Source organism: Linepithema humile, chromosome 3 (assembly GCF_040581485.1).
Source record: "Linepithema humile isolate Giens D197 chromosome 3, Lhum_UNIL_v1.0, whole genome shotgun sequence".
NCBI classification, from domain to species: domain Eukaryota; kingdom Metazoa; phylum Arthropoda; class Insecta; order Hymenoptera; family Formicidae; genus Linepithema; species Linepithema humile.
In genome coordinates, this window is record NC_090130.1 from 13,885,436 (window position 1) to 13,906,452 (window position 21,017).

General features: G+C 46.9%; 3 protein-coding genes across 3 annotated transcripts; 1 reads left to right on the forward strand and 2 right to left on the reverse strand.

Annotated features, from left to right (window-relative positions):
- Positions 1 to 1,866: 1,866 nt before the first annotated feature.
- On the reverse strand, positions 1,867 to 8,300 carry LOC105668938 (uncharacterized). The gene is made up of 6 exons (XM_067352352.1): positions 7,455 to 8,300; positions 5,788 to 7,306; positions 5,251 to 5,593; positions 4,524 to 5,138; positions 3,343 to 3,761; positions 1,867 to 2,351 (listed from the first exon to the last, which is right to left on the reverse strand). Exons 1-6 carry the CDS (start codon positions 8,298 to 8,300, stop codon positions 1,867 to 1,869), a joined length of 4,227 nt encoding a protein of 1,408 aa, XP_067208453.1.
- Positions 8,301 to 9,582: 1,282 nt separating this feature from the next.
- On the forward strand, positions 9,583 to 14,478 carry LOC105668945 (uncharacterized). The gene is made up of 4 exons (XM_012361659.2): positions 9,583 to 10,974; positions 11,206 to 11,596; positions 11,675 to 11,748; positions 11,824 to 14,478. The coding sequence occupies exons 1-4, from the start codon at positions 9,609 to 9,611 to the stop codon at positions 12,156 to 12,158; spliced, it is 2,166 nt and encodes a 721-aa protein (XP_012217082.2). The 5' UTR covers positions 9,583 to 9,608; the 3' UTR covers positions 12,159 to 14,478.
- A 1,538-nt stretch (positions 14,479 to 16,016) lies between these two features.
- LOC136998966 (uncharacterized) lies at positions 16,017 to 16,802 on the reverse strand. Its single transcript, XM_067352353.1, has one exon. The coding sequence runs from the start codon at positions 16,800 to 16,802 to the stop codon at positions 16,017 to 16,019; it is 786 nt and encodes a 261-aa protein (XP_067208454.1).
- Positions 16,803 to 21,017: the final 4,215 nt, after the last annotated feature.

Sequence of the window (21,017 nt, forward strand, 5' to 3'; positions counted from 1 at the left end):
GACGGTGGTGCGGATCGCTTTCACGCGGTGCGTCAAATCGTGCAGTTCGTTGACGAACCACGCTGTGTAATCCTCACCGCGATATGACTTAAAACTAGAGAGTAAATTATCGTAAGCGCAACTTACATAATATCCTACGCTAAAGGCTCTGTGATGTTGGTAGGCGTAAGTAGTACCGTCCTGATCCTCCTTTTTCTCGAGCGTACATTCGAGATCGGCGTACACTACGAACGGAACCCGCTCCTTCCGATTGTAATTCCAGAACGTCAGCCACTTGTCCTCGCCGGGGAGAACGACGGCGCAGTCGTTCATTTTCCCGCAGTCGACGCTGTGGACTGACAACTTCTCCCGTGTATAAAAGTAGTGTAGACACCTGTAATAATTTATTTGATTAAAACTATGAAAAAAAAAAAAAATATTGATTTATTTTATACGCATCTTTTTACTTACCGATCGCAAATGTACTTTTTATTTGCGTGCTTGCTCAGTTGCGAGTTCACCAACCGCGACAAGTTTTTGATGCATACAAAGTGTGCATCGTTGTTTTTACACACGTAGAGCAGGTTGACGTGCTTCTCCTTTTTGTCATCGGCGAGCCGCAGAGAGACGATTTTTGAGTCTTCGGTGGTGAAGACGTTGACGGAGATGGCGTTTAGTTTCTCGAATTTTGTTATTTGCGGAAGCGTCATGGGGAACTCGATATCGCACAGGTTGAGCACCGTCGAGTAATGTGGGTATTCGATTGTTCTGTCTGAATTTTTTTCCGCAGGATACAAGGCTGCTACCACCGCCCACGCAAAGCACGCATTATCGTTTGATTTAACATTGACCACCGCCCTTTTTAGCATAATTTGCCACGGTAACTCGATGTGGCATCCCACGTGCAGAGGATTGAACTTGTTCACATTGACGGTGAGATTCAGGATACGCGACAACGCCCATCCGCTATCGCGTTCCTGAAACTCCTCCAGAGCCGCCAGAATATCATCCTCCACGTGCCGCGTGTACCACTCGTTGAGATCGGATGTGGGAAACAACTCGCAATTTTTGGTGGCGATGATCTTCACAGCAGTCTTGTCGCCCGCGACGAATTCCCCGTTGAACGCGGTGTTAATCTTGACGCTGTTGTGTTCCGCCATGACGCCCTGGATCCGCTCGATAACCGTATTTTTTACATTTTCAAAAAATTCACGAGGATCTATATAGTTTTGATTGATAATCGCACCGGTCAGCACACGGTTCCTAAACGCCGTCTCGATCTCCTTCCACGTGTAGCCCTTCTTCTCGTATCCACCGTATCCGGCACCGACGGGCACGAAACGCTCGTGTAGGGCGTCCCTCACACCCTCCAGACGCACAATTTGCGCCACCAGAGAGTTGACTACTCCGGTGCGTTGCCTCTTGCAACATTGTTCCTTGAGAGAATCGAGGTACTCGTTGCACTCGTAGTCCCATGGAAGGAACTCTCCCGTCGTTTTTATATTCGCTGCTCGTACGGTAAGATCGCGCTCCTTCTCCATTTTGAACAACTGTGATTAGTCGTTTTTTTCTCACTCGCTTTATATATACCCGTTTGTTGCACACGACACCAACTATAAGCATAACGATGATGCATTCCGACAACATGGCGCTGTCTACAATTTGTATTAACAATCCTTATCTTTTCTCTTCCGGGAATTATTGTAATATGATATCCTCACCACTCCGAATTTACCCCCTCTCCTCCAAACATGATGACGCAATTTAAACAGGCGCTCTACTTTGATGCGCGCGTTGTAGGATAAGTCGGTATAGCGGATAAGATGGCACGGAAAAATAATAAAAAATTTTAATTACAGTTGAAATAATATTTATTAATATGTATTGTTACAACTCCGCAAAGACCTGAGTCACCAGTTCACAATCAATTATATTATTCTTATCGAATAAATCGCTTTTGCGAATCGCCACGTGATCGGGGTCTTTCGCATTCCTCGCGATTTCTGAAAAGTGTGCGAACTTGACATCAACTGTACCGGTGATGTTGTTCAACGAATGATTGATACAGTCTACGCAATATTCAAGTGCAAACATGTTACACACGGTTCGGTTTGACATGATTAAACATAATGCTGATGTTGCCAGGCGCATTACTTTTAGGTTGTTCATTTTTCCAAAACTTAACGTGCAGTGTCCAACGGTCTGAGACGGTGCTTCGTCCGCATCATTCTTAAAGAAGCTGGCGATGATGCTCCGTTGATTCATGAGTTCTTTCCATACGTCGTATGATAGACGTAGCTCCTTGCCATGGTTGTCACCGAGAGCGATTTCCACACGGCTCGGCGTTGATTCCGATGTCGAGATATTTGTAACTGGTTTTTGTCAACGGGTATCTTCTAACCAAGATCCTAGATAATTCTTTTTCCATCTTTGACATATTACTTTTTTGTTTTCTGTGAAAAAATAAATTGTTAGTTTAAAAGTATAACAATTAAGTTTAAAGATGTAGCTAAAGAAACGACATACTCGTTGGGTAATTGCAGCTTCTTCGCACTCTGCTGTTTGTTGATCTGATTATTCACGGTTGACATGGTGCAAAACATCGTTGCTAGTAAACGTCACAGCGAACTAGTGATTTTCTCAATGATTTCGAACGACTGATGGTTCCTATTCTTTTTCACTTGCTTTATATACCCGCTTGTTGCATACAAAATTGATTAAAAATATCGATGGTTCATATTTGCATTAACAATCCTTATCTTATCTCTTCCGGGAATTATTGTGATCTGATACCCCCCACCATTCCAAAATTACCTCCTCTCCTCCAAACACGATGACGCATCTAGCAACATGGCGATGCCTACAATTTGTATTAACAATCATTATCACACCCTCTAAGAAACGGCGCTCAAATGCTGCCTCTTTGTTCTAAAATACAGCGATGACGCAATCCGTAAATCTGCACGAACCTGCATACTATAAACATAATAATTCCGACAACATGGCGCTCTACTTTGATGTGTAGAAAAAAAAACCTGCACCAATAAACAGTTCTCTTTCCAATAAACAATCCTTATCTTTTCCGGGAATCCTTATCTTGCGATTTGTATTAACAGTCCTTATCTTCCGAGAATTATTGTAATCTGATACCCCTACCACTCCACATTTATCCCCTCTCCTCCAAAAACGATGGCGTTATTACCCCCTCCACTGTTATCTGATACCCCTCTTCCCCTCTTCACCCGCGCACCCCCTCAGATCCCTGAGTTAGAATCATCATTGCTATACTACTTTTAATTTCAGGGTGCGCTCGAGTCCATTTTGTCCGTTGCTGAAAAGTGTGTAGATAATCACGGGACCAACTCTGCCAGAAGTGCTCGAGCATCGCTTGTACCCGTTGATATCTCGACAATCGATTCTCCTGGAGCTCGAGCACTGACTCCTCGGGAACGGCTGCCAATGGAGCTCCAATCAGGAAGTGTCCAGGGATCAACGTCGCGAAGTCTTCTAGATCAGCCGTGAGGGCGGAAATGGGTCTCGAGTTGAGACATGCCTCTATTTGGCAGAGAAGCGTCGCGAACTCGTCCGACGAGAGTGTATGATTACCGACAACCCGACGTAGGTGGTGTTTCATACTCTTTACGCCCGCCTCCCAAATACCACCGAAGTGAGGCGCCGCGGGGGGAATAAAGTGCCACGAAGTGCCATCGGTGGCTAATTGCGTTCCCAAATCTGAACTGTTGCGATACGGCGAAATGTCGTCGATAATTCTTTCTCTGTTCCTTGAAAATTGGTTCCATTATCGGAGTAGAGGTCGCTCGGAATGCCACGACGAGAGGCAAATCGCTTAAAGGCGGCAAGAAATGATTCCGTCGACAGATCGGTCGACTAATTCCAAATGAACGGCGCGTGTCGAGAGGCAAACAAAAACGGCGATGTAAGCCTTGTAGGCTTTCTGCCCTCGACCTTTGCGCGTAATAATGGCAAACGGGCCGGCATAATCGACACCCGTATGCAAAAACGGACGCGATGGCGAGATGCAAGACACCGGAAGATTGCCCATCAGTTGAATCGGGATAACTGCTCGCTGACGAATGCATGGAACGCAACGGTGTATCATCGATTTCACGAGGTTCCTCGCACCGACGATCCAATAATTTTGTCGAATGACGCGGAGAGTCAATTGGGGGCCTCCGTGTAGTATTTGCGCGTGAGCGTGACTGATAATCAACTCGCTGATTCGGTGTCGGGGTAGAATTACTGGGTGCTTCTCTGTGAAGGCAAGAAACGAGTTTTCCAGCCGCCCGCCTAGGCGTAACGTACCCTTATTATCAAGAAATGGCGTGAATTTGAGAAGTGGGCTCCTCGACGAAATCGGTCGGCCTCGTTCGAGCGCGTTTATTTCGGAAGCAAATGAATCGGCCTGGGCCTGTTTGCACCAGAAGTCTTTCGCAGCGTTAATTTCGGTGGCCGTAAGGCGGGAACTAGTCCCCGCTGTCAATATTGATCTTATCCGCACGCGGGCACTGAATCGGAGCACATACGCCGTAACTCGTAGTAAGCGAGTCCACGATGACATTCGATTAGGGAGATCGTTAAGCGCGAGTAGATTCGGCCTAACTTCGGCGTGCGTCACGACAGCTTTGCGATGTTCGGCCGCTATTTTGCGATCCAGCTCGCCCATCTCCTCGTGGATACGGCATGCTGAGATCGGCCATGATGTAGGTGATTCTCGCAGCCAGGTGGGGCCGGTCCACCACTTATCGAGAGATGGAAGTTCATTGGGAGCGATGCCGCGTGACGCAATATCTGCGGGATTTGAGCTTGTCGGTACGTGCTTCCATTCCGCCGCGGGGAGCGCGGTTTGAATTTCCGCAACCCGATTGGCCACAAATGTCGTCCACGTGGATGGGTGTTTCTTCAGCCACTCGAGAACGATAGTGGAGTCTGTCCAACAATATGTCGGAACGTTGATTAGTGGCATAGTCTTGGTAACGTAACGGAAGAGTCTGACGAGAAGCACGGCCGCGTTCAACTCCAATCTCGGGATGCTAAAGGTTTTAATAGGCGCTACCTTTGATTTCGCCGCAATGAGGACTACCTTAACGTCGGCGTTAAAGTAAGTAAGTAGTTCGCATATAAGCGACAGCTCCCATGGCCTTGAGTGAAGCGTCGGAAAAGCTATGTAGTTCTGTACTCGTCACTTGTCCAGTCCAGCGAGGAATTCGGATTTCGGCAAGAGTCGCGAGAGATCTGCAATAATTCTCCCACCTTTCGTTGAGGTCTTCGCGAAGATGATCGTCCCAGTCACATTTTCGTATCCATAGCTCCTGCATCAGTATTTTTGCGACGATGACTACAGGCGTAGCCCACCCTAGGAGATCGAAGACTCGTGCGATTGTAGAAAGCACGGACCGTTTAGTCGAAGCCGCAGAGGGCGGGAGCGAGACCTTGAATTTAAACGAGTCGTTTCGCGGGGACCACGAAATGCCGAGAACCTTGATGCTGGATTCCTCTTCTAGAGGGTACTTGCTTGTCACAGCTCGATCCTCCTGTGGTACGTCTTCGAGCATTGCGTCGTGGTTAGCGGCCCACTTCCGAAGACGGAAACCGCCTGCCGCGAGCAAATTGATTAATTGAACTCGCGTAGCATTCGCGGTTTCTATATCGTTCGCGCCAAAAAGTATGTCATCAACATAAGTCTCGTTGAGCAGAATCGAACGTGCGAAAGGAAAACGATCGCCCTCATCCCTGGCCAGTTGATGAAGTACCCTTATCGCGAGATAGGGCGCTGGAGCGGTACCGTACGTAACCGTACGTAAACGGTACGACTGAATTGCAGATTGCGGAGAAGATCTCCAGGTATTCGTTGATAATCCCTGTCCGCGGGGTGCATGAATATTTGGCGAAACATCTTCACGATGTCCAAAATGTAGACGAATTTATGTTGCCGCCATCTCATCAAGATGGTCGGTAAATTGGTCTGGAGTTTGGGTCCAACGAACAAGTGGTCGTTCAGCGACGTTTGGTTTGACGTGTTGCATGAAGCATTAAATACGACCCTGATTTTAGTCGTCAGGCCGTCCTTCTTCCTTACCGGGTAATGCGGAAGGTAGACAACGGAGGAGCATGATAGTTCCGTCGCGGGGATGAGCTCCATGTGGCCTAAATCTCGATATTTTTGGAGGAACGAGTTGTATTCAAGGACGAGATACGGGTCGCGAGAAAGTCGTCTTTCAAGTTTGCCGTAAAGGCACGAAGCGATTGACAATGATTCTCCGATCGGCGGAGGCGACTGCTTAAACGGAAAGCGGACGATATAGCGTCCACTCTCCTCCCGACTGTGAGTCGTGCGAAAATGCGTTTCGCAGCTTTCTTCATCGGCCGTGAGAATTGATTTCGAGGGAACCTCTTCTGTTTCCCAAAAACGCACGAGGAGTTTATCAAGATCCACAGACGTGCTGTTTACGGAGGCAGCACAAACTGACGCTTGCGCGTCTGTCTCGTTAACGGGACCGGTAACAATCCATCCGAAAATTGTGCATTGCGCAGTAGGACTGCCCAGTGGACCCTTGCGGAGTCCTTCTAATAATACAGCTCCGTATATGTCCGCTCCAATGAGAAGTTGAATCGACGAACGATCAGCGAGATCGCGTAAATGCGGCCACTTCGAGACGGAGCTTCTCTTAGAGGTACTGTATGAGGTGATTTTATTGAATACGTAGGCTGTCACCGGAAGCGATGGGTCATTCGATTTACACGACTCGACAGCGAGGTTGACCATGGATTTTGCGGTGCCCGAATATTGCTCTCCGAAGCACGTCACAGGCAGTGCCATACGTTGACGGGGCGTGCGGAGATTTTGGGCTAATGTTTCCGAGATGAACAAATGCGTTGATCCCTGATTGAGCAGAGCACGCACTCGTACCGTTCGGTCGTCGGGGGTACGCAATTTCACCCAGGCGGTGGCGAGTAATACCGTGGCATAATTCCTCGGCGCTCCTGTCGACGCAGTGAGAACCGATGGACCAGCAATTGGCTTGTTTACATCGGCAGTATTCGCGGAATTGTCCTCGGAATTCGCATTGGTTTCGAAACGCTTATTATCGCGGTGCAAAGACGTGTGGTGTGGCTTATCACATTTATAACATTTGCGCGAATTTGTACAAGCAGTGGTCGCATGACCAAGACGCAAACAATTGACGCAACATTTCAACTTCTTGACGAGAGCGAAACGCTGATCCGCATTCAAGGGAAAGAATTGTTTACACCGGAAGAGCAAATGGCTCTCAGAACAAGCAGGGCATTTTCGTGATTCATCGATCAGCTGTTTATTAGAAGTATGAACTCTCGCATTCAAACTACGCGATTTCACGGCTACGCTTTCGCTCGCGCCAAGAGGGCTCTCGTTATCGAGTTCTCGTATTCGCCTTGATATGAATTTCGAGAACGCGTCGTAAGTGGGAGGTTCATACGTGTCTCCTAACTCCATCTGCCACTCTTGACGTGTTCGAGTAGATTCGAGATTTCTTGACGAGAATGAATATCAGGAGATCATCCCACTTGTCGACCGGACGGCCTAAATTCGAGAGTGCATCTACCGACGATTTCACCACGTTGCGTAAATTGCGAAGCGCGCTAGCCGTCTCGTTCTTGAGAATTGGCAATTCCGCAATCGCGTGTAAGTGTGAATTGATTATCAAACGCGTCTTCGCAAATTCATCGGTTAATGCTTTCCACGCGGACTCGAAGTTACTCTCGGTTATTTTGAAATGGCGCAATAAAAGAGCAGCATTGCCTTTGAGACTCGCCTTTAAATGGTGTAATCGCATGACATTAGTTAATGACAGGTCATTTATAACCAACGATTCGAACATGTCGCGAAAATGCTCCCAGTCTAGTCGATCGCCGGAAAATTCGAGAAGCTCGATTCTGCGGAGTCTAGTCGCGGAGATATTTGCTATAGTCGAATTAATTGCACTAGCGTCTCCGGAGATGGTCCGAGAAGAAACTGCATGGTCCAGGGATCCGATGGCCTCGGTCATGTAATCGGAAGCCTCGAGGTATATTTCTTCCGCTCGGAAGAAAACATTGCGCGTGAAGTATTCGAGCTGCCCCTTATCCTCCTCGGAGGCAAAATGGAGTAGCTGGAAGTTGGTGTCCCGCAGCTCTCCCCACACCTTCTCCAAAGCAGCAAGCCGATTCTTCACCTTGGAAATCGTGAAATTGTTCACTCCAAGTTTTTTCAAATTGGGCAGGGCACGGGAAAGTTGCACGATGTTGGCGTCTTGCCTGGTGAGCAGATCGTCGAGCGACGACATTGTACCTAACTGCGTGAGAGTCGATAAGTGGTAGAATAATCAGGAGCAGCAATGTACACCCGGTACATTCACACGCGTGAATTGCCGGACTCCGTTTTGCGCGCGCAAGAGGAGAGGATCACGCGATCGGCAAGCACCGTTCTATTGATGGCTGATGTGCGTCGGCCCGATGTAAACACAGTTCAAGGCCGTGTTAATGTTAGAAAACGAAGAAGGCGATATCCCAAGACAACGAGCTGAATCCACTCTCGTATCAATGTTTGACGCGTGGCAAAAGGAATTTCACTTAATCACGCACGCACAAATAGTGGCACTGGAATTACGCCCTGAAATTATTAGAACGACTGCGATTAATATCGAGGTGTTAATTGTACTTGTTTCACTAATTTGTCCTTGTGTAATCCGCCCGCGATCCGGCTCGAAGGACCATAAAGTCGCGACACCTTCGAAATTATCGAAACACTTCTTATTTTTTTGTTTTGCCGGAGCGGGTTTCTGGGGATGGTGTTAAGAAAGAGTAATTCCACTGGACTGGCTTAACTGTTTTATTCACGCACACACCTTACACACCGAACCGTGGCTAGAAGGCTCTAATGAGTAAGGTAAATGTCCTTATTTGTGACCATGTCTCTATTTGTGACCACTCGTGGATTTTTATTAAAATAATTAGAAGTTTTAAGTAATTCATCCTTGAAAAGAATATTTATTATGTTTGGCGATTAATAAACTACAATTTGATATGGTTTCGTGATATTTCATCAATAAATATTCGTAAAAATATGAAATAAGGTGCTAGTGTCGCCATCGCAGTGACAGTCGAGTGTAAGTTGGTTGACACGTTAGTAGGTGAAGTGCTTGTCACAATACAGCGACAGCTTTGTTTACATCGTTGAAAAGAAATATTGAAGAACAATTTTGTGTAAGTATCACAGTGAATAATTAATAAATGTTGTACTATTAGTATATTTCGAAAAAGGTTAGTAGTTTTGAGTATATAAGCGAACATTACAAATAGGAACAATAAAACACGCATGTCTTTATTTGTGACCAGACTCAAGAAAACTAATTATAACAGTAGGTTAGGTTAGGTTACTTAGGGCCGACTTCTTTTTAGAACATCGGGATATGTTTTATATTGATTTGTAATGACTTACTTATTCAATTACTTAAGTATTAAGTAAATAATTTGTAATGTTTTTTATTATTTTGTGTGGAAATTATAATGAAATGTTTTTTTTCTATATTCGAATTTTAATGACATTAATGAGATTTTGAGTTTTTATTTTTAGATTGAAGTTTCCATTCAGCATGGGTAAAATTCGAAAAAAATGGTCAGACACACAACTCGAAAAAGCACTCGTTGACGTTCGTTCTGGAAAGTCAATAAATGCTATTAGTAAATCAAGTGGTATCCCTAAATCAACGCTAATAGCAAAATTAAAAGGACATCGACCAATTGGAAAGAGAACAGGTCCTCCAACTGTACTATCTGCTGAAGAAGAGGCAATAATAGTGCGTTGGATGCTTTATCTCAGTAAACGAGGCTTCCCAGTCACAAAAACACAACTGCTTTGTAATGTTGCTTGTTTAATCAAACAATTGGGTCGAGAAACACCGTTTGCTAATGGACAACCAGGACGTCACTGGTACGAAGCGTTTTTACGTCGGCATCAAGAAATTTCTATTCGCATAGCTCAAAACTTGCCTAAAAGTCGAGCGTCAGTAACAGAAGATATTCTGCGCGGTTGGTTCAAAGAAATCGAACAGCATTTAGTTAAGAACCAATTAATAGACATCGATGGAGCTCGGATATTTAATTGCGACGAATCTGCTTTCTATCTTTGTCCGAAAGGGGAACGTGTGCTGGTCAGAAAAGGAGATAAGGCAGTTTACAATTTCACACAAAACGACGAGAAGGAATGCTTGACAGTACTATTTATGACAAACGCTACGGGCGCATTGGTTTCTCCAATGATAGTTTTTCCATATGAGAGAATTCCTTATAGTGTTTCGCAAAGTGTACCAATTGATTGGAGTATTGGGAAGTCGGAAAACGGATGGATAACGGCCGAAATCTTCTATGAATACATAAGTAACATTTTTGAACCATGGTTGACAGCACATAACATCGAGAGACCGGTTATTCTGTATGTCGATGGGCACTTTTCTCACATGACGTTACCGGTTTCTCAGTTTTGTATGGATCATCAAATAGAACTTATTGCATTGTTCCCAAACGCAACACACCTTATTCAGCCGCTTGACGTTGCTCTGTTTCGGACGCTTAAATCGAGCTGGAGAGACTGCATAAATGATTGGCGAGTGCAAAATGAAAGGAATTTACGAAGAGAAGACTTTGGCCCACTCCTCAAAATCGCTATTGAACGCATAGAACTTCCAAAGGTGATGAGCAATGGTTTCAGGAAGTGTGGCCTTTTCCCGTTTTCAGCCGATGCACTTCAATACAATCAACTGTTGCAGAAAAAAAAGAATGACGCGATAGTAACTTCGACATCAGAACACAATGCTGAAAATCATTTATTATTTATTGAGAGTCACATTGATGAAAATTTATTGGGTATATTCAAATACGCTAATGAAATTGGAATCTATAACGGCACAGATGAAAACCTTGGCCTTTTCTATTTTTGGCAAAAAATTTTGAAATTAACAAGTAATTATTTTTAATTTTTAATTTAACTTTTTTTTTAACTTTTTAAATATACACGTATATTTTACTTTATACATCTTTATATATATTATCTTTACACACACACACACACACACACACACACACGCGCGCGCGCGCGCGCGCGCAAATTTAGTTAATCGCGTCTATCAGATTTCACTTTGAAATAAATTTATTTTTTAATTGTATTTTGCACTGTATTTTAAATTGCTTTAGAAGGAGGTCATTCTAGTATTCTAAATACTGAAGATTTCAATTCTACGGATGAAATTGGCATTCTTATCATGGGTGACCCAAATCAGAATCTTGATCTCAGCATTAATCATGAAACTTGTGCCTTACAATCTAGTTTCAATGTTGCATCCTATCAAATAGATAATTCAGAGCATCAAAGTCTGAAAGAAAAAGAAAATATTTTACCGCTAAAGAATCCTGAAGATAATTCGACGGACGAAGTACTTTTTCAAGAACATCCCAGGCTGACAGTTGATTTGACTGACAAAGCAAATGCGAGCCCGAACAATCTTCCGCAGATCGTAATGCAAAATGAAACGGTCACTGCAGGATGTTCACAATTCAACATTAATGAAGATACGACAATAAACAAGTAAATTTTATCAACTTTTTAGAACAATTATTTTCAATTGTTACATTCAATTAAAATAAAATCGTTCTATTTTTTCAGAGCAATTAATGCTAATGTTAATACCACTGGAGATATCCAATCAGTTTCAATGTCTGCTGTTGTTAATGACAATGGTACATATAAATACATATTAAGTATATTTTATTAAAAAATAGAATAGGAATTGTCTAATCTCTATTATTTTTCAGATTTCTTAGACGTTCCTTCTGATATCCCAGATGTTTTTAAAAAGGCTATATTTTGGCCCCGCAAAAACAATTCAGCAACGAAAAAACGTGCTGTAAAAGTCAAAATACCTTCAGTGGCCACTTCGTTGGCTTGGCAAGAATATCACCGAGAGAAAGAAATGGAGAAATGTCGACGTCAAAATGCAATCGAAGAGAGAAAAAGAAAACGGCAAGAAACAGCTGAGAAGAAAAGACAAGAAACAGAAGAGAAAAAAAGACAAAAAGTGTTGCAACAAGCTGAAAAAGCTGCCAAAAAAAATAATAGCTTAAACAGAAAAAATAAACGTGGGAAATAATGTGTGTGACGGCCGCCTGCGTAAAACAACACCTCCACAATGTGCATTATATTTAATATTAATATTAATATTGTTTTACAACAAATAAAAATAATTTCTTTGATACTTTATTTCATTAATGATGTTCTTCTCCAATTTATCTCTAAATGACGAGAAAATTAATCTGCCAGTCACTAAATGGTTAATAACCGGTACATTCAATTTGACGCACCGGTTAATGACCGGTACATGCGATCTAACGCACCGGTTAATAACCGGTACATTCGATCTGATGCACCGGTTACTAACCGGGACAGATGGCGGTCACTAATAAGGCCAAATTTAAATCATGCGGTCACTAATGCGTACATTTACATAGTCTGCAATTTTTTTTTTAATAAGTTTATTAAATTATATTTAGAGTTCGAGTAAAAGATTTTTCGATACAAAAATGATTATAATCTTGAGTTCGGTATAATTGTTTTTTATTTAAATTACTCTAGAGTACTTTTCTTTCTTATTAACTCATATGAAAATCTTACATGGTCACAAATAGGGACATTTACCTTATATTAAAAAAAAGTTTTTCTCACAAAAAACCTTTCCAAAAAAATTGTACTTTTAAAAAAAGTTATATATATTAAATAAAAATTTGCTACATATTCTGTCTATAAAAGAGGTGATATCAGAAAATGACGCCAAGTTTAAATAAAGAACCTTTCAAAAAAAGTTGCATGTATATCTAATTATTTATTTTAAAATGATATTTATGTTTATATCTAGTTAATTTTTCTTAAGTATACTTTTTAAAATAATTGCATCTGTATCTAGTTATTTTTTTTATATCTGTATCTAGTTAAATAAAAAAATTTTTCAAATTTAATTAAAATAAAAAAATATTACAAAATTTCGCAAAAAACTTGGCGCTGCTATAAAATAGCCTTAAAATATTATTATACATCTTAAAATATTATAGAGCAATGAAGGCTATTAAAATATTATTATACATCTTAAAATATTATAGAGCAATGAAGGCTATTTTATAGCAGCGCCAAGTTTTTTGCGAAATTTTGTAATATTTTTTTATTTTGATTAAATTTGAAAAATTTTTTTATTTAACTAGATACAGATATAAAAAAAATAACTAGATACAGATGCAATTATTTTAAAAAGTATACTTAAGAAGAATTAACTAGATATAAACATAAATATCATTTTTAAATAAATAATTAGATATACATGCAACTTTTTTTGAAAGGTTCTTTATTTAAACTTGGCGTCATTTTCTGATATCACCTCTTTTATAGACAGAATATGTAGCAAATTTTTATTTAATATATACAACTTTTTTTAAAAGTACAATTTTTTTGGAAAGGTTTTTTGTGAGAAAAACTTTTTTTTAATATAATATATTTTTGAAAGTACAGTTCTTTGAAAAGGTTTTTTATGAGAAAAACTTTTTTTAAAAAAACAATTTTTTGGAAAGATTTTTTTATGAGGAAAACTTTTTTTTAATATTTTATCTTGACCTCAATTGTATATATAAAATCACTAAGATGTATAATTATTTAGATAAAAAGGAACACTGAAGATGGTTGAATGATCAGCCGAAACGTTTGTTCAAACATTGGTTTAATAAAAAATATATATCAAGAAATACAATCTACTTGGGCTTGAGATCCTCCCACCACTATATCTATTTGAAAATTACAAGCCTAAACTTCAAGTTTATTAAATAAATAAAAATTATGAACTTGAACTAAAATTTCTTTATTCCAAATCAGCAGAACAGAATTTAATATTTGCAACGTCCATGAAAGATCAACAGAATGTGTATTTATTCAAATGTGTATTTATTAAAAAATATTGATTAGATACAATTATAATTGTATTTAATGGACGTTACAAATATTGATTTTTGTAATGTTTTTAAAATAACATTATTGCGATGTTTTAATTATATAATTAATATAAAATGTAACGTTCCAGATTTGCCATATGAACGTTACGGCAACAATGTTACATTTGAAACGTTTCTCGGACGCCGCATCTAGGTTCCTTAAACGTTTCAGGAACGTCGCAAATGTAACATCCCATATGTAACGTAAATGATGTAGGACATTTTGGGTTACCGACATGTTTCGTAGATGTTTCTGAGATATACCGGCAAACGTTACACTGCCACAATGTGACATTGTTGTAACATTTCTGAAACGTAATTTTGTTTAGTGGATTAATTACATAATGTCAATTAATCATGCTAATTATTACATTATTACTCATTTTCGTTGTTTCATAATACCGTAGGTGTAAAGGGGCGGAGGGGTGGTGGAGCCTCTCGACGGGGGGAAAGAAAGGGGGAAATGGCGTGAAGGGGTTACGCTAGGGGGGGGGGGGAGGGAGGGCTAGAAGGGGATGAATGAAGTCCGTTGGCAACGCCAAGTGTTTTTTGTATTTCTTATTAAATATTTTGTTATTTTAATTAAATTTTTAAAAATTTTGTATGTGCACTAAAAATAACATATCACTTACTTTCTAGAATCAAATTTTGATCAGTTTTATTTATACATTTTATGTATATTTTATGTACGTTTATTTTGAATTTGCACCTTGAATAATATATCAGTTACTTTTCATGTTGATAATATATTAAAAATTTAGATAATAATTAAAATATAAACATTTTGGAATGTCTTTTTTGGAACTTGGCCAGACTTTATCATTTATGAATTTTTGTGCTATATATATTATTATTATTTTTCCTCCTTATTTTTCCTCTCATCCTAAAAATATCATTTTATTGCTAAGAAAAGTAATTATTCGGCTTACTTTTCTTTTTTAAGTAACAATTATCTTTAATAAAGAATATTTTCTTGATAATAGTGTAACGGTTCGCCTTTCTCGACGCCGCGGATCTGCTCGCCGGAGTCAGGATTCGAGAGAAGGAGGGAAGCTTGATCGATCACTCCATGAAATATATTAAAGCTGCGTTTATTCAGTCAATTGTGGTGAAGAATACAAAGTGCGCTTCTGCGCGGACGTTCCCTCTTAAGGTCTATGGCGTTCACTTACACTAACGTTAACTACACTCTATATAATACAACCGCGTACCGGGAGAACCCTGGTTTTAGGAGAGGGAGCACCCGTCTCCTTTAGGACGGCCTAGCGCGCCGCGAGCCGGGAGAACCCTGGCTTCAGGGCGGGAGCACCCGGCCCTGTCGGTGGGACGTCGGAGAGACCGAACGCCGGGAGAGCCCTGGCAGCAGAGCGGGAGAACCCGGCCCTGTCGGCGGAAAATCGGAGATACCGAATACCGGGAGAAACCCTGGCAGCAGAGCGGGAGAACCCGGCCCTGTCGGCGGAAAGTCGGAGAGACCGAACGCCGGGAGAAACCCTGGCAGCAGAGCGGGAGAACCCGGCCCTGTCGGCGGAAAATCGGAGAGACCGAACGCCGGGAGAAACCCTGGCAGCAGAGCGGGAGAACCCGGCCCTGTCGGCGGAAAGTCGGAGCAGGTATATCTCGGGAGCACCCAGAGATGTGGTCTGGTCGGACACCGGATCGGGACAGGTCTCGTTATGCTGGCCGAGCCGGCTTATATACCCGGCTCGGGCCTCCCACCCGCGAGTATCGGTCGCGCAGTGGGAGCGGTCCCCACGCTGGGGCGTCGCATGGGCGCGAGCGCTCGTGGGCGTCATAGGCGTCGAGCCTACGTCTGGTCGGTCGCTAGGGACGATGAGTGGTAGGCGCATCGTCACATCACCCCCCCTCTTAGACTAACGCAAGAAATAGACTCTGGCTTAATGACTTGAATTTTCTGTGTTTATTATTTATATTTTTTTTTCTTAACCTAGGCTTACAATGTATTCCTTAACCTATGCTTAACCTAAGCGCTGTACGCTACGGGGACGGCCACGGCGGTCGAACCGGATGATCCACCGTCCGGTCGCGGTGAGGATCCGGTACTTCCGGCCGAGGATGGCGGTGAGGAACGGGACCTCGACCTCGGTGCCGTCGCCCAGTGTCACGGTCACCACTTGGGGCCCAGGTTGCCGGGGTCCCAGTCCGATAGACCTGGCGAGCGCGGGTTGGCCGGAACTGGCTGGTGGCAGGTCGGGCATGGCTGGCCCGGGCGTTGAGGCTGGTCTGGCCGGGACGGGGCGCCTGATGAGCCTGGGCGGAGGCCGACTGGGGCCGGTGGCGACGGGCGATGCGCCGGGCGTGGTAGACCCGGGTGCCGGAACGGCGGCCTTATCGGGGCCGGCAACAAAGGCCGGCGGTGAGTCGGGCGTGGCTGGCCCTGGCGGGTTACCTGGGCTGGCTTCGGTGGACGGCCGGGTGGGTTGTCGGCTGCGAACGGCGGTCGCGACGCACGACCGTCGCCTGGGCTTTGGCGGTGGTAGCGGGGCGAGGAGCAGGATCGCTTTTCGGCGGTTCTCCCGGTCCGAGCGTTGTACTGACGTCCCGGGTCGAGGCGGCCGAGAAACAGGTCGCTTCGGGGCATCGGGCGGCTTGGCTGCTGGCTCCGCCGTTGGCTGGGGGCTCGGGGTTGGTCGAGGCCCTGGCGTCGGCTGGGAATCCGGTGTGGTCTCGGTCTGACCGGACTCGCTCGCGCTGTCGGAGATTTCCCCGAATAGGGCGTCCGCTATTTGCTGTGCGTCGGACATAGCGAAGGATTACTAAAAGCTCTATTTCCGGGCGGCTTTATATAGGCAAGCTCGAAGGGGCCGGAGTGGGGATGGAATGCGGCACGTGTCGGTTCTCGGCCGGCGTGCCGACGCTGGGAAAGCGGCCGGGAGTGGGAGTCAGGAATGCGGGCAGTAGTTCGTCCGTACGGCAAGCGCGCCGGAGTCGGTACGGGGACTGTGTCCCTGACAGTGGTCGTGCCGTAGGGCGGGCGCGTCGGTCGGCGTGCTCGGCTATTCCCCCTCTCCGTCGGACGGTTCTTCCTCGTCTGTGGGCCCGGTTTTGAGGTCCTGCACGTGGACGTGACGGTACCATTTGCCCTGTGCGCCCCGCAGGTCGACGATAACGGGTGATAGGATCCTCCGTACCTCTAGGGGCCCGATGAACTTGGGCGCTAGCTTAGCGTTAAACGCTTCGCTTCGGTTGGAGAGCGGGCGGTCCCGCTTCCACACCCGGTCGCCCAGCTTTGGCCGCCAGTCGCGACGCCGGAGATTATAGTGGCGCTCCTGTCGCTGGAAGGCGCGGGCCAAGTGGATCCTGGCGACTTCGAAGGCCTCGTCGAGTTGTCGGCAGACGTCCTCCGGGCTCCTGGAGTTGGTCGGTATCCGGCGGTCGCGCGGATCCGGCCTGGCCAGTTCTCGGCCATGAGTAAGGAAGGCGGGCGTATATCCGGTGGCCTCGTGCCGCGCGGTGTTTACGGCGAATTGTAGAGCGTCGACATGTTCGTCCCAGTTTCGGTGCCGTTCCTGGACGTACTGCGCGATCATGGTCTTGATCGTCCGGTTGGCTCGTTCCACCGGATTGCAGTGCGGTGCGTACACCGGCGCGGTCTGGTGTCGTATCCCGAAGGAGTCGAGCATGGTCCGGAATTGTCGCGATGTGAATTGCGTTCCATTGTCTGATATGATGCGTTGCGGGCACCCGTGCCGGTAGATGACTCGCCTTGTAATTTCGCGGGCGAGAGTGGGAGCCGTGGCCTGTCGCAGGGGTACTAGCTCTATCCACTTGCTGAAACGGTCTTGGGCCGTCAGTAGCCAGGTGTGCCCTTTCGCAGACCGGGGTAGAGGACCCACCAAATCTACGGACACCTGTTGCCACGGCTCGGTGACGGGGGTGGCGTGTAGCCGTCCGGCTGGTCGTTGCTGCGGTGGCTTGTATGCCAAACAGGTGGGGCAGCGGCGGACATATCGCGCGACCTCCCGGAACATTCTCGGCCAATAATAGAGCGACGCGACGCGGGCGACTGTCTTGGCTACGCCCAGGTGTCCGGCCGTGGGATCATCGTGTAGGCGCCGCAGGAGGTCCTCCCTCTGGTCTCGGGGGACGCATTGTTTCCACTGGTCGGCGGCGGGTGCGTCGTGGAAATCCAGGCTGTGTAGCACGTGCCGGTACAGCTGTCCGTCGCGTATATCGTAATCAGGGTATTCTGCGGGCTGACTCTGCACCCGCAAGAGGAGTCGTCGGTACCACGGGCAGGCGGAACGTGGAGTAATTGCGCTGACCTGCGGCTCGCGTGACAGGGCGTCGGCCACCTGGTTCTGCGTCCCGCGCCGGTATCGTATACAGAAATCGAACTGCTGCAGTTCGAACAGCCAGCGGCCCAGTCGGCCGGTCGGGGCCTCTAATTGTTGCAGCCACTTGAGGGCCTGGTGGTCCGTGATGACGACGAACCGGTATCCCTCCAGGTATCCACGCATTCGACGAATGCCCCAAACTACGGCCAGGCACTCGAGCTCGGTGGCGCTGTAGTTACGCTCGGCGCCATTGAGAGTGCGGCTAGCGTAGGCAATCACCCGTTCTCCCTCTGCCAGCTGTTGGGTCAGAACGGCCCCGAGGCCGTGTGAGCTGGCGTCAGTTTGCAGTAGGAACGGTTTCGAGAAGTCGGGGCAGGCTAGCACGGGAGACGAAGTCAGCGCTGCCTTGAGCCGTCCGAACGCGAGGTCTTCCTCGGGCCCCCAAGACCATCGTACATTCTTCTTGGTGAGATGGGTCAGTGGTGCGGCGACCGTCGAGAAGTCCGGTATGAATCGCCGATACCACGAGGCCATCCCCAGAAACTGGCGGACCTTGCGGACTGTGGTGGGGGCAGGCCATCCGGTTATGGCGGCCACCTTGATCGGATCGGTGCGGACTCCATTTCGGTCGATGATATGACCAAGATAGCGCAGGCTCTCCCGTCCGAAGTGGCACTTGGCGGGATTAAGGCGGAGCTTGGCCTGGCGTAGGCGCCGGAAAACTTCGGCCAGGTGTTGTAGATGTTCCTCGAAGGTCCGGCTTGCGATCACGATGTCGTCCAAGTACACCAAGACGTGTGGTTCCAATTCCGGACCTAGGACGGAGTCGAGTAGCCGTTGGAAAGTAGCCGGTGCGGAGTGCAGGCCAAATGGCATAACTCGGAACTGGAACAATCCTTTTCCCGGGACCGTGAACGCGGTTGCTGGTCGGCTCTCTGGCGTGAGTGGAATCTGCCAGTACCCGCTCTTTAGATCTAGTGTGGACAGATACCGGGCCCCACGGAGTTTGTCCAGTGTTGCGGCAATATGTGGCAGCGGGTAGGCGTCTTTTACTGATGCGGCGTTGAGCTTGCGGAAATCGATGCAGAATCGGTGGGATCCGTCCCGCTTCCGTACGACCACAACCGGAGAGCTCCACGGGCTGTTGGACGGCTCAATTATGCCTTCGGCAAGCATGCTTTCGACCTCCCGATCGATAATAGCTTGCATGGCCGGGTTTCGGGGGCGATATCGCTGCTTGATGGGCGTCACGGGCTTGAGCCGTATATGGTGGGCCCCGCGATCGGTCGGCCCCTTGATGGCCTCAAAGCTCGGTAACTCGCGTTCTAGAAAGGTTCTCAGACGCGCCTCTTCTGATGGCGAGGCGTGGGTGCTGGCGGCCACCAGGCTGGTTGCTGCCGTGGTCGATGTCTCGGTTCGCGGAGGAGGAGGCAGAGTGATGCCCAGTTTTGCCCACAGATCGACACCGATCAGCATCGGACTACCCAGGCGGGGTAGTACCGCAAAGCGGTGAGTGTATGTGTTTCCTTGCACGGAGATGGGCAGGACTATAGTTTCGGTGATAGGGACGCTGGTCCCGTCGGCGAGATCGACCCGATCGGTCGCGGCTTCTAGGTGGTACGGGCTGCCTTCGCACAGGCGTACCGTTGCCTGATCGACGAACGAGAGTTCGGAACCTGAGTCCAGCAGCGCCCAGCGCGTATGTTGTAGAATCCGAACTCGGAGGTGCGGTCGGGGCTGGTACCTCATTCGGAGGCGGGCTGGGCGGCGGCCGCAACGTCCCCGGCCCGGCTGGCGTTTCCCGACGGTGGGTGACAATCGCGAGTCAGGACGCCATCCTTCCCGCAACGGGAACAAAACTTCTTAGCCGGCCGTCGGCAGTCCTGACGTGTATGCCCACGCTGCTTGCACCGCCAGCAACATTCATCCCGGCTGTAAGCGGCAGCCGCGGCGGTCTTGCAGCCGGGAGTTCCGGTCCGCTCGGTCCGACGGTGGTTTATGGCCTCCAACTGGGCGGCTCTGGTGCTTAGCTCGCCCACTGTGGTAGCGTCGGTCAGCTGAACGTACAGCTGGTACTCCGGGCCCATGTTTTCATGTAGTTGCTCTACTTGATCTCGCGCGGTGTAGCCCCCAGCCCGGCGCATCATGGTCAACAACGCCGTGGCGTAGGCCTGAAATGGCTCGTCCGGCCGTTGATAACGGCCTTGTATGTCCCGCCGGAGCCGGCGCTGGTAGCCCGGCGGCAAATAATGCCCGCGGAGCTGGTCGCAGAACTCCCTCCATGTGGTCCAGGTATCGCGGTTATTTCGATACCACAAGAGGGCGTCGCCTTTTAGCATTTCGGGCAACCCCAGCAACAGCTGATCGTCTCGGCACCCGTATCCTTGCCGCAACTCGTCTACGCGCTCGAGGAAGGCCAGCGGGTCCTTTCCGTCGAAGTGGAGCCCCCATTTCCTTATCTGGTTCATGACCTTTGCCGGGTCGGCCATGGGTGTTTCTACGACGGTGGACGGGCCGGGGTTTGTGCTAGCGGTGTCTAGCGGCATATTCCCGGATCCCGTGGCAACGCGGTTCTCAAACAGTGAGGGGTTCTGTGCCACAAATCGCCGCAGCCGCTTTCGCAATTCGTCGAGAGTTCCCTCGGTCGATAGTCCTTGCGCGGCTAGCTCCTCGATGGCCTCT